We start from the raw sequence: 14,881 nt of genomic DNA, 5'->3' as shown, positions 1-14,881 counted from the left end.
GGATTCATTACCCATACTGTAAAAAACTAATCAACAAATTTAACATATAACAGATTATAAACTTAGTAACAAATACCTTAGAATATCCGTTATTATTTTATTTCATTAAAAAGGGTACTCTGATACACACACTAATTAGAAACCAAAGAACATCAAACAAGAAATAGAAAGTAGAGGATGAACATAGCTTCGGAAAACTTGTAACAGACGATACGGAATAGGATGTTTATCGACAGATGGCTGAATTGTTTTGGTTTTACTATGCAAAAGCGAATAGGAAATGGAAAATTTAAGCATTTTTAATTGAAAATAAGAATCATAATCAAAAATATCGAGAACAATAAAAACGGTGGAACTTCAAGCATATAAGATTCTGTGTACGTTCAATTCAATTTTTTTCTTCAACTTTTCAAAATATGTAATTGAACCAATTAAGAGCTAAAAATGACTGACAAAAACCATACACGGAAATGATAAAAGCATTAGCGATCAACATATTAGGCTGTCATCACCATTGATAGACGAGGTAAAGCTTGCATCACTAATGTCAATGGCTTGAAGCAGCCTGTCGTCATCATCACCGTTATACAATTTAACTTTCTTCACATGGATTTTGTCAACTGTAGAGTTATTTTTGTTACCTTGTAATATCTTTCGAGCTTCTTCAAAATATTGATTTGGATGGTGAATGGTTACTCCAGATATATCGTCTACACTCAATTTCAACATCCCACGTAAATATTCACGACAACTTAGGTGGTAAAGTCTTTCTTTTGCCCGCAAAACAATCGTTTCCACAACATCTAACGACAGACGACCACCTGACAGTAAACGTTGGCGAAGAAGCTCGGGGTCCATATGCCGAAAAGGACAACCGTGATAATCTCCCGCTCCTGGAGCACTGCCTGATACAATCTAAGCCATAGGTAGAAGTGAATAATGATACACGGATAAACAAGGTAAACATGTAAGCTTTCGAAAAACATTTTTAAAAAGATGTATATATGAGATATCTGGTATAAGGAAACAATACGAATCTATTTTTAGTGTCCCAAAAAGTAGATTTAAACAAGTGTTAATTTGATTCAGCTATTTATTTCATAAAGAAGCGGTTCACATCAGTTCTCAAAACGTCAGATATTCAATTTCTCTATTAATTAGGATAATTACAAATGTATCATTATTTTTTTACCATACGCAATCCACCTAATGCTCAATTCACTCGAAATTAACTGGTTAAACCTTAGTAATAATACTTATAAACAAACGTTTGTTAACTGATGTATCAAGATTATCCAGACGCGATGAACATTTCTGAGAAACCAAAAAGTCTATCCTGAGTTTCATCAAATTGTAACCGAATAGTTACACTAGTTTTCGTTCATAGCATGGCTAATCCCACTCGTACGTCACAAATTTAACGGGTTCACTATGCACCAAGCCAGACGATTATGACGAAAAACTACCTATATACTTCAGATAGGTATGATTAAAACTCTGAGATGGTAGGGACTTTTTCTTTTTTTGAAACCCAAGCACAGCCGTGTGTCTATCTCCTCTTTCCAGATAGCAGGAAATAAAGGCGGATCCCTGGCGCTCAAGCCATATTGGTGGATACCCATGGCCTACCTGTAGACATCAAAAACCGTCAAATGAGCTCCAGGAGGAAATATCACCTGAACTTAGTTTGGAAACCGGTTACTACGGAGAAACACTTGGACTATGTCGCCTTCATAATTAAACCCATAGACCAATGTCACAAGGATTAGTCTCGTAAATGATTTGGACACTCAGACATTACCACAAATGGCAAAAACATAGCAATCTAAGGTGAATAGTAGGAGACATTTACTCTAAAAGTACTTTCTTGTAAACCCCGGTTATATCACGGTACTAAATCTCACTTAAATAACATTATATCAGTACGTCTTTGACCCTTATATAGTTTATACCATCAGCCTATGACTTTGCTGGTATGAATGTCACATTAAGCGCGAGATCCATAGTAACACTAAAGTTCTTTTTACTTTAGAATAAACCGACTACACATAAATTTTTACAAACCTGTTTATAAGGAAAGAAAACAACATATTAATGATTAACCTTTCATTTTCACACTACTGTTCAGGATATTTGGGTGCAGCTAATTACTATTATTTTTATAACGTTACAGATAACCGACTAGTAGAAACATTTTATTTCAATCATTGCACTAAAAGTAACTGACGTAGATTAACATACTTTTGAAACGAGCAAAACATTTGGTAATGGTAACACAGATACCGGCTAAAAGTCCTAATCCCTGCTGAACATTCGACTTACTAGGTTCAACTAAACACTTAGTTTACAGGATTATTGACTGGTTTGATTGTTAATTCATCCATTTTGATTAAAAGTATGTATCCTGTTACAATTTCATCTTCTGTCTGCATCTCGAAACCCTGTTTTAAGTCTTGAAAACTAATTTTATGCCGATCTATGACTATATTAAAACTTATATTCTCGTAATTATTACATCTTTCCTTTTTAAAGTCCTTAGGTAGTACACATCTGTAGAAAGCATCTTTATGTTAAAAATAATAAAGGAAATGGATTAGTTTTTGAAGATGCTAAATCCCTATGTATATATTCCTTGCTAAAATATGGATTCAATCAACAACAATATGCCTTCACAATGTGATTTTGAAAGCATTCAGAGTATATGATAGTTAATTGACATTATATGTATTTTGCACTTGTTCAACTAAAATGAGTACAATCTCAAACAATATTTTTATCTCAGAATAGCAGGACTGATGCTTACTTCCAAATCTAGAAGTTTGGCAAAGCCGGACTCTCGACTACTAACACTGTTAGCCTTAAATTTTCAATGCACTTTTAGGAGTATTGATGGATGAACCTCATAAATTCATATAAAAAAGGTTATTAAGTTATTGACTGATGTTTAGTAAGGTTTACATATGATAATTGGCTAGTTTGGTTTTTTGTTGGTAACTTGATGAGCTGATGTAATTTTTTGCAAACAAATGGATTATCGCCAAATGAATTCGTGATTGCTAAACAGAAATAATTGATGACGGAGCCAAAACGTGAACAAATACAATTCCATGTAACAGCAAAACAATCGAATAACGTCAGTTTTTTTACAAGCGGATCTATATAACTCAATGTAACAATTAGTCGAATATCTTCGAAACTTAATGTTCATCAAAATGTAGTATGCAGCGTAAAAACAGATTGTTTATAAAAATATCCAAACCAGGTTCTGAACTAAAAAAAAGTAGGTTCTATGTACACCAAGAAATCAAACTGGTGTGCTTCAGATAAAAAAACCTTTGGGACATATACAAACATATCTGTCAACAATCAATAACAGTTTTAGACTAAAAATTTGACGAGCGATTATACTTCCCTACATTAACACAAAAAATCACACTATTTAGGCCAACTACAATGGATTGAAGGACGAATTTGGCATACCGTAATGAACGTTTAACAAAAGATAGAAATTACCCTAATGCAAGAATAAGGTGTATAATCTGCACGTTTTCCTTCTTTTCCATAATTATGTCTGATGTTGTAGGCGTAAGCTTTATGAAATTGATCATTGTCACATTTAGGAGAGAATACTTTGCGCCAAAACTTAAGTGACTCTTCCAGGGGTAATCCAATACCCTAAACAAAATATTATTTGGAAAGGACATAGTAAGTTAAATACTATATAAGCCAACTCATAAACAGTAGTAAATTATAATTTGAAATATAATTCGTGGAAAATTCACTGCTAAGAAATAAATTAATAATGCTACTTAGATGAGAAATGGTGAAGAGAAAAATAAAATCTAGCATAAGTGAAAACCTACTGTCATAAATCTAAGAGATGTAAGACCTATTGCACGACCTCCAAATTTTGAAAACTTTTTCCACACAGTCGTAGGGTCTGCAGAAGCCTTCTGGGTGATATTCGTACAACATGCACGAAACACCGAAGTCAGTGCCTAAGATGGTGACGTCAAAGATGGCTCACATTCGCAAAACTGCCATAGCTTTCACTATACACAGATTGACCTCATCTGTTACGTCAACAGTACCCTGGTACATGAATCTTAGACAGTTTTTAGCGGTTTACCACAAAGAGTATAGGTTAGTCTTGCAGAAGTGCTTAGCACTTAGGTGCAAACGACATGCTAAATTTACAAACACTAATTGCAAATTGGATAGCTTCTTGCCATCTAACAGTAGGGAAATATTATCTGGATATTCAAGGTTGAAGCCTCTCCTCGGGTAATGTCTGCACCACTGCGTACCTCCTTAAGAGATGTTTCCGGAATGTCATCGATGGTAACGTTGAGGGATGACGAGATTCGACAAACCTGATTCATTCAATTTCTAGATAGGAACAGTGGGTAGAGAAAGTTATATCCCCTTATTATGCATGATGTGTTTGTCGACAAAGTTTCCAAGCTGCTAATAAACTTTTAAGACACTCTTCTGTTATCGAACAATGCTAAAGTATAACTCTCTCTGATAAATCGAATGTGGTCCTGATATAAAAAAAAACACGAAGATTGCCGACCTGCGAAAGGTGTAGAGTTGTCATGGAATTTGGCGTAGGGTGAGGACGTGATTAATACATCCCAAACCTGAACGAAAACTAAACTCTTGAATCAGTCCTTCAAGAGTTTCTCGCAATCTTCGGAGTGTGACGGTACTTAATGATAGGGAGGCAAAGTGGAGAAAAACTATACCGTTAGTGGTCGCATAAATACACGAGTCCTTCATAAAGGTGAAAACAACGAACGCTTTATTCCAAGATCACGCAAAAGTCTCTTTTCCAAATATATCCAAACAATACAGTCAGATCTCTTCACAGAAGTTTGATACTACTCTTAAAAACAGCCGGTTTTAGGCCTGGTGGATTTTGACTCTTCGAAAGTTGGATTATATTTAAGGACCCACGGCTTGATAGATGGATCAGTAGTCATCCGTCAAGAAGCACAAGACAGTCTGATTGACACTACTGGGCAGATAGAACGGTTGATTTATCTCTCGAAACCATTTGTCTAGCGTTTTAAGGGCTTTTGGATGTCACTGATTGGCCTGCTACCAACTTTACAGTTTTTCCACTGATAAGACTGTTATTGGCCTGTTATAATTTTCTCTTACTACGACCCAGCTATTCCTATTGCTTAGTATTCTTGGACACCAATTCACTTGACAAGCCCCCAAATCAGAACACGGTTGAACAGGAAATAAATTATATTCCGAATAACAAGGGTAGATGGAAGCAAGAAGCAAAATAAGAAAGCCGTTAGTATATTTATAGTTTTTATATGAGAAGATTCTAGAGTCTTCTCCAAGTATCAACCAGCGCTGATTGGATAAAAATTAGCCAATTAGCGTGCACCAACGCAATCGTGCATGGAACATGCTTTGATGCAATCTATGTCCCGCTAACAGCCTGGATGAGCTGAAACAGTTTCCGCTAGTCACCAGTTGTAGCTGCTGCTTCAAATGTAACCACGTTTTTGTTCCCTAAGGAAGCTTTGTGAAGTTTTAAGGCCTAAGGATTCACATGTAATATCAAACTCGTGGTCCCCCAAAGAGCGCCGTATCTCCAGTTGTAGGGAGCCTATGTAAAGCTAACGTTTACGAGAACGAGATTTCAGGAAACCAAAACCGTATTGGATCGCCATTTCCATGAAGTCATGGAAACGGAGTATCGATCTATAATTCTTGGTGAAATGAGAGCTAACCTATGATCTACTTTGGTTTGGCAATTGTTTGCAACAGAAATAGAACTACTGAACAAGTAAACATGATTTCAAGCATTCCAAAAGACTTAGAAAAACAGAAAAGTCGTATGTTCAGAAACTGAAGCATGTGAATAAGTCATACGGCAAATCCAAAACAGTCACTAGCAGAAAAAGAAAGATTTCATTAAACGTCTAATTATTTGTGCCTTAATTAGAGCTAACCTTTAAAAATAGACCATACTGCATTCTACCGGAATGTCGCAAGTGGTGATGTACTTTGAGAGCTTCATGTAACTGTGCCATACAGGGCGGAAAAAGACCTGGTTGTCTCGAGAAACCTTCTATATCATCAGCTTTTACTAATCCAGTAACAGGTGCTTTAATTGAATAGTCCTCACCAAGATAACGATTGGATAGAGATGATAATAAAGGTAAAACCCGATTTTCTTCACATACAGTTCTGGAACACAGAGTCAATCCAAGATGCGCTAAGTTGCGTGATAAACTAGTACGAAAACAAGAAACAACAAGACTGACTAAGTCAGGTTCTGGTACAAACGCATATCCTCCCTGTACAAAAACTCGTCTAGATCGAATAAGATCCGGAACTTCAGTAAAATGAACCTAGAAAGCAAAAAAGAAAACAAAATACAAAACTCGATATGTGATTGCCGTGAAATTAGGCAAAAATTTCCTCTGAGTTTACATGCAAGCAAATATCAGAAAAACAAATCAACATTGGCTTGCCTGAAGATTGTCTGAAGGAATTTCTCTTAAGATGTACGACGAATGTCCATTTTGTCTTCAACAATACTTATTATAAACAGATGGACGGAATAGCCATGGGGTCACCTCTAGGCTCGATTCTAGCTGATCTCTTCCTAGCAAAGCTAGAAAATGGACCAATTAGTGAGGCCATTAAGAAGCTCGATCTATACTGCCGCTACATCGACGACACATTGTCGTAGATCAGAACACCAGTAAGGATAAACTACTAGAACAGTTCAACAGTGTACATTCAGAGGTTAGTTTCACTGTTGAAGGCGAGTGTGACAGTAAGCTGAATTTTCTTGACGTCACAATAAGCAGGCGAAGTGATGGCTCGTTAAGTAGAAGTGTGTATAGAAAAAGTCCCTCGGCCTACCAATATACTCACTTCTATAGCTTTACACCTACCCAATATAAGAGAAATTTGGTTAGATGCCCAACTAGTAGAGCAAGAAAGATCTGTTCAGTAGATACTTTGAGTCAGGAATTGGAATTTACCAATAACTCACTGACAGAGATCGGCTACCCTAGTGCATTCATTAAGAAGTTCATGTATGATACAATGAAGAAGTCTGAGATTTTAACTGTTCGAAAGAAACCTTTATACATGTAACTATAATTCAACTGGAGTGCGGCTAGTGATACTCTGAAAGATAGGTTAACGAAAGCAATTAACAGAACATTCTACTCAGCCAATCTTGCGTTGACTTTTTCGAGTCGACCAGCGATGTCTACTCAAACGAAGGAAAAGTTACCTGAATTGGCCTCCTCTATGCGCATTTACAAGTTCAGCTGCTCCTATGGAGATAACTATATCGGGCGTACTACTAGGCAACTTAACCAACGAATGAGTGAACATATACCAGCATGGTTTGGGAAGGGCCAGATAAGAACAATACGCAGTTCTATCTAGGCACATCTAATTGATAGTGGTCATAATGTAGATATATCGAAATTATCTCGAGTGATCTATCGTACACCTCCATCATTTCCCAACGGAGTTCGTTCTAGTCTCCTTCATATAGCAGAAGCCATAGTAATTCGTACATTTCACCCCAATTTATGTGTACATAAGAGATTTGTAAACCCCCTATCCCATGCATGGCCGGACATAACAAATGACGTTTAATTTAGAACTAAAAACGTGAAAATGTGATGGGAATAATCATTATTTATTCAGGACGCTTTTAACGCCACTTTATCGAACATTCACAATTTTTCAATTCTTTCCCCAACTTTTTTTTACTTAAAATATCGTGCCATCTTATCCTTTAATCTTGTCTTTTTTTCTAACTCTAGTCTCTGTTCACATCAAATGCTTTGTATGATAAGAAAATATAGAATTTCTTCTTTATGAAGATGTGTGCCGATACATTATTGATGGGAAATGGATACATGAGACACAAGATGCGATTGAATCTTAACTTTGGTAATTAAATTTGGAAACTCCATCTTACTATACGATAATCCGTCAGATCAGACAGCTATATATGAAACATGGTGATGGTTAGAACTAATGAGAAAGACCTAGGATGCTTTCTTTGTTGGCATCCAACGACACTTTATATGATTTCGATTGAACTACTGGATCCTTCAGATCTTTAAAGATAGACCATGTAGTGTCTCAGTGAAAAACGTTACAACAGCTACTCTGGCCACAAATGGGCTTCTGCAGGACCAAGCTGTGTGAGGATTTCAATACTATGAAGTAGAATGATCTAAGGAGAAAGCCTTATTAATCAAAAAGTGAGGTAATTATCACTAGTTTAGATACCTTTTTCACTTTAAAAATTATGTGACAAATTTAATAGCTTTATATTTGTCCCAGATCTCAAGACGATAAACTAAGGATTCTGTTGGGGATGTGCAACGCCCGACTACAACTTATAAAGAAGAAAACCAGTACTGACTTAATGTGATTGTAAGGTTGACTTTCCACACATTTTCGTACCATTACTTTGTGAAATTTCAGTGGATCTTTACTATGTGTACAGTGAATCATTCAGTTCATAAATTCTAATCGTTATAACTGATATATAACCGGCAAACCTAAAATACATTTTTTAAATTCTGTCGTGGTCATCACCAGCGAAGCTTCCATTACGAAACCAGACTTCTCTCTCTAGTTAGCAGGGCAGGAAAGAAAAGGGTAGTAGTTTCTTTTACTGGATTAAAGTTGGAGCCGCTAATATATTTACATAGTGAATGAAAGTATCAAAATGTACTGTCTTGACATGTAGTGTGAATGATTTGCATTCGGTTTCAAACACCGAATAATGAGAATCTATATTGCTATGTACTAAATATGCAGTAAACTGAATTTTACTATTTGCGACCCCAGTTCCATCCACTTACTTTTCCAGAGGATTAAATAGCTCCATTGAAAGTCAGTACGAAGTATAAGGAATCAAATACTATGCCCAAAACATATTTATTAGAGTAAATGGTGGGCACCAGTTTGTCAAATTTTGTGGTTGACTGTGTTGGAATATGATTTTTCGATTGACAAATTGCATAAGAAACAAAAGGTGCTCCTAAATCTTATCGTTGGTAATATTCACAAAGTTTATTGATTTTAAAACACTGAAAGTGACGTTAGTTATCGTGAAACTTAATACTTCATTTAGAACAGATTACTCACTTTGTAAAATGCAGTAGTATTATGATCAATTCCAACAGTAGCTGTACCCGCTATTAAATAATTTAGTAAATTTGTTCGTTCGGAATCGGACATAAGGGTGAAATGGAGATGATTTTCATAGAGAAATCTTGAAATAACTTCTGAACCAAAAGTAGAATTGTTGCGTTCATTGAGAAATCGAAATCGAAATAAATCTACTTCTTGCTGAACAAACCATCGACGTAGATCTTCGCTACGGCAGTAAGCAACCTAAACGGAAAATAGCAACGGTACCTCGATTAAAGCAGTCATGTGAAGAACTTAAAAAACAACTTCACATTTAGTGTTTTTGATAAAGCCGTGTTATTAACTGCTTGGAGAAACGTTTGGATGCAAGCAGGTGCAAATGTATGTGTATCTGCGTTCGGATTTCTCATTGATTTTGCTTATCCGTAAATATTTAACGGTCTGGAAGTCAAACAATCACATATCGGCTACATTTTATCAAACGGGTTTACAAGACAGACATCATCACTCGAAGTGAAATGAAATTTGAACCAGAAATACTGGACATTCATGAGTCTTTATTTAGAAGTTATTGATCAGAATGAAGCATTGAGATGTATCCACGAATGTTTCAAATTAGGACCTCAATACAACATAGATTATACAGTGTCAGCAAATATTGTAAAACAACATGATAACGAAAACTGATGGGTTGCAATAGTCAATCTGTTGTACCGAAACCAATTTAAATGATCAACAACTTTAGGACGTCAAACGATAAAAAGTTAGGACACTTTTACAAGTACTATGTTAAATCTCCCTTAAGGTCTAGAGCAAAATGAGAGAATCATATACTGTTCCGTAGAATTATTTTCAGTCACTTGTCACGACAAATGTAATGTACAAACAAATCTCACTTGAGGATGACATGAGCTTCGAATTGCATAAAAACAGCTGCTACAATTATTTGTCCATCCAACATCCGGCGTTCTTCTTACTTGCTAAAGATATTGGAGAGGACAAAGCAGGTTACTGTGTAATTCTGAGCTATACTCTAAAGTATCGGGTGAACATACTATAACTAATCGAAAAAATCCTCCATACAATAAGTCACCAATGAATACATGAAATCAAACAGCAACAGTGCAAAAGACGAAGTGGAGAGCTATTATAGACAAGATAAAAAACTTATTTACGACCTTATCAACCAATTTCATATCATTCCTTTAAGTTTAGCGATGGTCTCTCTTCGAGGACATCTATGAACAAGTACTAGTAGTCTACATATATCCTTTAATATGAGAAACCACGTTTTACAGCCCTTTTATAGGCAGACAGATGTCCCATGTTCACAACAAGTGGACAAAACCAGATAATCTAAAGAGCTTTTTAAATTTATGCTGAGACCTCGACAGTTAACAACCCACCAGGGCTGACGAGACTCCCAAGATAAGTGAGATAAACAGTATGCTTAGCTACCTTACGTCATGTGGTTAAACTAAGAGTTGAGATTACTGAGGGTCACGTAAACAAAACAAAAGTGAAAATGATGAAACTTACTGACCGAATACCGATTTATTTAGCCGGGTTTGAGTATTGCTTTTTGTGTGAGGACTAGTGATACTGCTCGAATATTCTAAACTGAAGTAGGTGGAGAAGTGTTTCAAATAGCAACCAATTGTTTAAAAATTTAGTGCTTGAATTAACATATCCGTACATTATCTCAAGATGAAAATTCGTGTACTTTGAGTAGCTATATGGGAGCATACATGAATAATTTTCGTTACTAAATATATCGCAAAAACACAATGAAATTTTATCTACAGGGTATAAACTGAATTTTTATACATACAAAATAAACACATCTTACTAAGACGCAAAGATATGGCGATTTACCTGTAGAATAAAATGAGAAACAATGTCCTTGTGAATGTCTTCCTTTGCATTCTTTAAGGAGGAAGAAGGAGAAGTAAATATCTTCCCGAAGCCGCTTATCTTTGTTAATTCCGTTATCATTTTATCGTCATAATCCTTGGTGCCTCGAATATAATCTTGCCCTACAGCCTCGACACATTTTAGCACTCGAATACGATGAACGGCATAATCTTCTAGTTCATTTAGTTCGATAATATCACTTGGTGGACAATTATAAAACTGAAGGCGGATAAGTTTATGTTTTGCGACTGCAGGAGACTTGAACTCCATTATCTATCAATGTATAGCTTAATGGGATCTGAAGTAAGAGAAAATAATTCGTGGAGTTCGTAGTCAAATAAACAAATATGAACCATAGTGGAGATAAGCATATGCACTACAAAAAGATTCTTAACGCAAGGTTGAGACAAGTACTCGCTTTAGAGTACCACTTAGTGACAATATACCTAAGAAACCAAATAAGTCAGATAACGACTACATACAATAGGCAGCGATCTCAAAGAGGATGAAATCTCAACTTAATAAAAATAAGGACAACCGGGAGTTGCAAGCGAATAGGAAACATTTATGTCACAAGTTAATTTAAAATACACTTCATGTATGTAAAAAAGGACGGACGAATCCTTGCAAGAAAGTATAACTGCGAACTACTGATACAAAGATTATGTTTAAAATCTACAGTTCTTTTGGTAGGACGATTGACATGAAGGCAATTAACTGGGTAAAAATTTATTATGTTTTACGAGTCAGTAATGTTACTCAGATTTCTTAATGAAAGTCAGGAATTATCGACTGGAGTGCAATGAAGCGATCATGAGTAGTTGTAACACAATATTAACTATTGTGGGAAATAACATGTGACCGAAGGTTTCGAAAGTCCAGATCAAGAAGGTTGTAAAAATAAATTTCAATTAAAAGAAATTACTGTGGCCCCCAAATGCCCTGGTACGACCGAGAGTGGGGAGAGTCCGCTCTCCCTCTCGAAATGCTCTCATATGGCCACGCGAATATGTAGCCTTTGCCAGGGAAGTCCTACTCGCTGCCTTCTCGTGGCGGGGGTGTTGTTAACAAAAGTGAGAGGACGAAAAGCGAATGTCCAGCGCTTTAACCGGGTTGGTGAATATAGAGGATCCACCTAGGGGAGTTGGAAAACCCTGATTCCAAACCAATGGTGCACATGGGCTCCAGTATCCTGAAGGAACGAATGGAGTATGAACCAACTGTTGGTCACCGGCTACCATGGGACTGTATCTCCTTACGATGCTTCACTGCCTTGTGGACTAGACCTTTAGGTCAAAGGCTCCTAGTGTGGTCCCCTAAGAAAACCACCTGCTTCAGTCTGGGCACCTGGGCAGTATCACAGCCCTCACACAAATCAAATGAGATTTGTGAGGCGCATATTTATCTGGTGCTTCCTTGTACCAATATTTATGTGTTTAAATAAATAAATAAACTGTCCTTACAAGAGACAGTCAGTTATGAGTAATGTACAATGTGGCACATAAGTGAATCCGTACTATACCCAGGCACCATGGTTCTGGAGCCGAAATGAGCCACAGTTTTCTACACAGCCTGGAAGAATTTAAGGGTTTTGGTCGCATTTCTCCAAAATTTCTTAATGCAGCTTCCACAAAAGTTTTTCTAAAACTGATAAAACTTCCACTAAAATCAGGATCTTGGGTAGTCAGCCCCATATTTTGCATACTGTTAGGCTCAAAATGAAATGTTATCAAAACCGGTATTACAATCTGAGCTACACCTTGTACACATAGGTAGTTGAATACAACATAATCCACCTCAATCAACGTTTCAAGTTACATATCTTTGTTACGAGCTTGTATAAGACGACTGATTTCTTTGCATTCGCTGTTCAAGGATCTGATACAGTCACAAGGTTTTGGTTGCAGAAGGGATTATTTGTTCCCCAAAGGTATATGAAAAGTATCTTGATCGACAGACTAATGTAATCACAATTTACATTTGAATGAGTCACATACTGCCAGGTGAAGATTTGTAGCTCGGGTAGGTGATTTTCATGCCGTTTTGTTATCTGAGCTAGATGGATGGTCAACAAAACCATTCAGCTCAGAGAACAAAACTTCATTAAAAAAACATACTGTGTAGCACGTGATGTATTGACGTTTACTTGGTAGCAGGAGCGATCTGAAACAACACAACAACAGTCAGGACCGGTAAGTGCCTCTGAATTAAGAACGCGGTTTACTGACGCAACAGATATATTTTTAAAATTGAAAGACGAGGTTCGAGTACAAAAGGGGAAATTTATTACAAAATAGTTTTTCTCGTTGTTCTGAAGGTTCAGATCGCGTAGGGCTTGTTCCTCTTCCTTCAGTGCGCTTACTTTTTGTTGCCCTGCAATAAGAAAAACAAACTCGCATTAGTAACATCGGCATGTAATGACTTTTCATACCGTTGCAACTGCAGCGATTAAACACCGCGGACTGCGCAACAATTATACAATAACAATTTGTGCCGTTTCAAACAAATTAACAGTTAATGAACAGAATGAAGGATCCTTATGCCCCAAAAACTATAGTCTCTCCAACGCACTGTTCGCTTTGTATATGAAACGAGCAGAAACATAAATGGGCTTCAGTTAGTGTTATTCAAACTCAATAGAATATCAAGTTTCCTCAAATAGGACCATGGGAGAAGTTGGTTGGACTGGTTTAGACGGAAGGGAACTGTAGCTCTAGACTTCTCATAAGAAGTATAAAGTATGATCAAAATACATCCTGTTTAAATTCTGAGATACTTCATGCGTTACAATCCAGTGGTACCTTATCGTAACACGCTCCAAGCTAAATAGTTTAAATAGTTGTGGGGACTGAATAGTAGAAGCTTTCGCCTTACAGGCCCCCTGTGTTCAGTGGCAGGGAATCATTGGTTCCGTGGATATAGTTATCATAGACTTTTTTTGTAATTCTTCACATTGTCTACAGGGGATTTTTTTAGTAGCCGATTATATGCTAAGCCCACATTGACCATTCTAGCTTCTGGACGGACCAATCAATTTATTCTTCTCAAACCACATTTCGACTTTGTCTATTGATAGGTTAGTAACCTTGATTGTTTTATATATGATCGTATGTGAGTTAATTACTTACTCTATTCATCATGTGTCTGTAAATTATTTTCGTTTGACTACAGATATGAAACCACGCTTGGTTAAATCGAGTTGGCTCACGTGCCCTCTCCGGTTCCCTTAGATCTGCCCTCAACACGCACCCTCTCTCACTTCCTCTGTGCTTGATTACTGTGTTGCTTGCCGGTTTTATCAATTATTAACAATACACTGTCCCTACAACTGATTTTCTGGCTTGTGAATAATGTTGAGTAAATTCATAATACTATTATATTCGACCTGTGTACATACTCATTCGAAAGGGTATTATATATTGGAGTCAGATATAGAGGAAATTAGCCTCAACAGTTTCTCAAGGTAGGAACTCACGGATATTTAACGATTAAAATATAGTAAAATTATTTTGAAATACTGTCCATAATCTTCTTGAAGGACTCCTAGAATTCCCTTGCACCGTCTCGCTCCCCTGCAAAGTTCATAATTTGACTACTCATTATGAGTGAGAGGTTGGCCTGCAGCAAATCCACCCATGTTATGCAGCTAGTCCCTGGGTTTTACCCCTAAGACTTGTGTTGCAGGCTGGCCGTAAGTAAGTATTTAAGGAGGTGTCCAGGAGTGTTTAGAATTTAATAGGTCATAAAAAGTCACCGCTAAGACTATTATACTCCAATGGACAAAGATCCAACAACT

At 36.6% G+C, this 14,881-nt stretch overlaps 1 protein-coding gene across 1 annotated transcript; it reads right to left on the bottom strand.

The window, feature by feature from the left end:
- Positions 1–489: 489 nt before the first annotated feature.
- On the bottom strand, positions 490–13,528 carry Smp_079050.1 (DNA primase large subunit, putative; the record flags this gene model as incomplete). The annotated part of the gene is made up of 6 exons (XM_018792641.1): positions 13,203–13,528; positions 11,047–11,383; positions 9,166–9,414; positions 5,979–6,380; positions 3,514–3,675; positions 490–915 (listed from the first exon to the last, which is right to left on the bottom strand). The coding sequence occupies exons 2-6, from the start codon at positions 11,353–11,355 to the stop codon at positions 490–492; spliced, it is 1,548 nt and encodes a 515-aa protein (XP_018644308.1). The 5' UTR covers positions 11,356–11,383; positions 13,203–13,528.
- Between the last annotated feature and the right edge of the window lie 1,353 nt (positions 13,529–14,881).

This window comes from Schistosoma mansoni (genome assembly GCF_000237925.1).
Source record: "Schistosoma mansoni, WGS project CABG00000000 data, supercontig 0234, strain Puerto Rico, whole genome shotgun sequence".
NCBI classification, from domain to species: Eukaryota; Metazoa; Platyhelminthes; class Trematoda; order Strigeidida; family Schistosomatidae; genus Schistosoma; species Schistosoma mansoni.
This window is presented reverse-complemented; position numbering and strand designations above follow the sequence as displayed.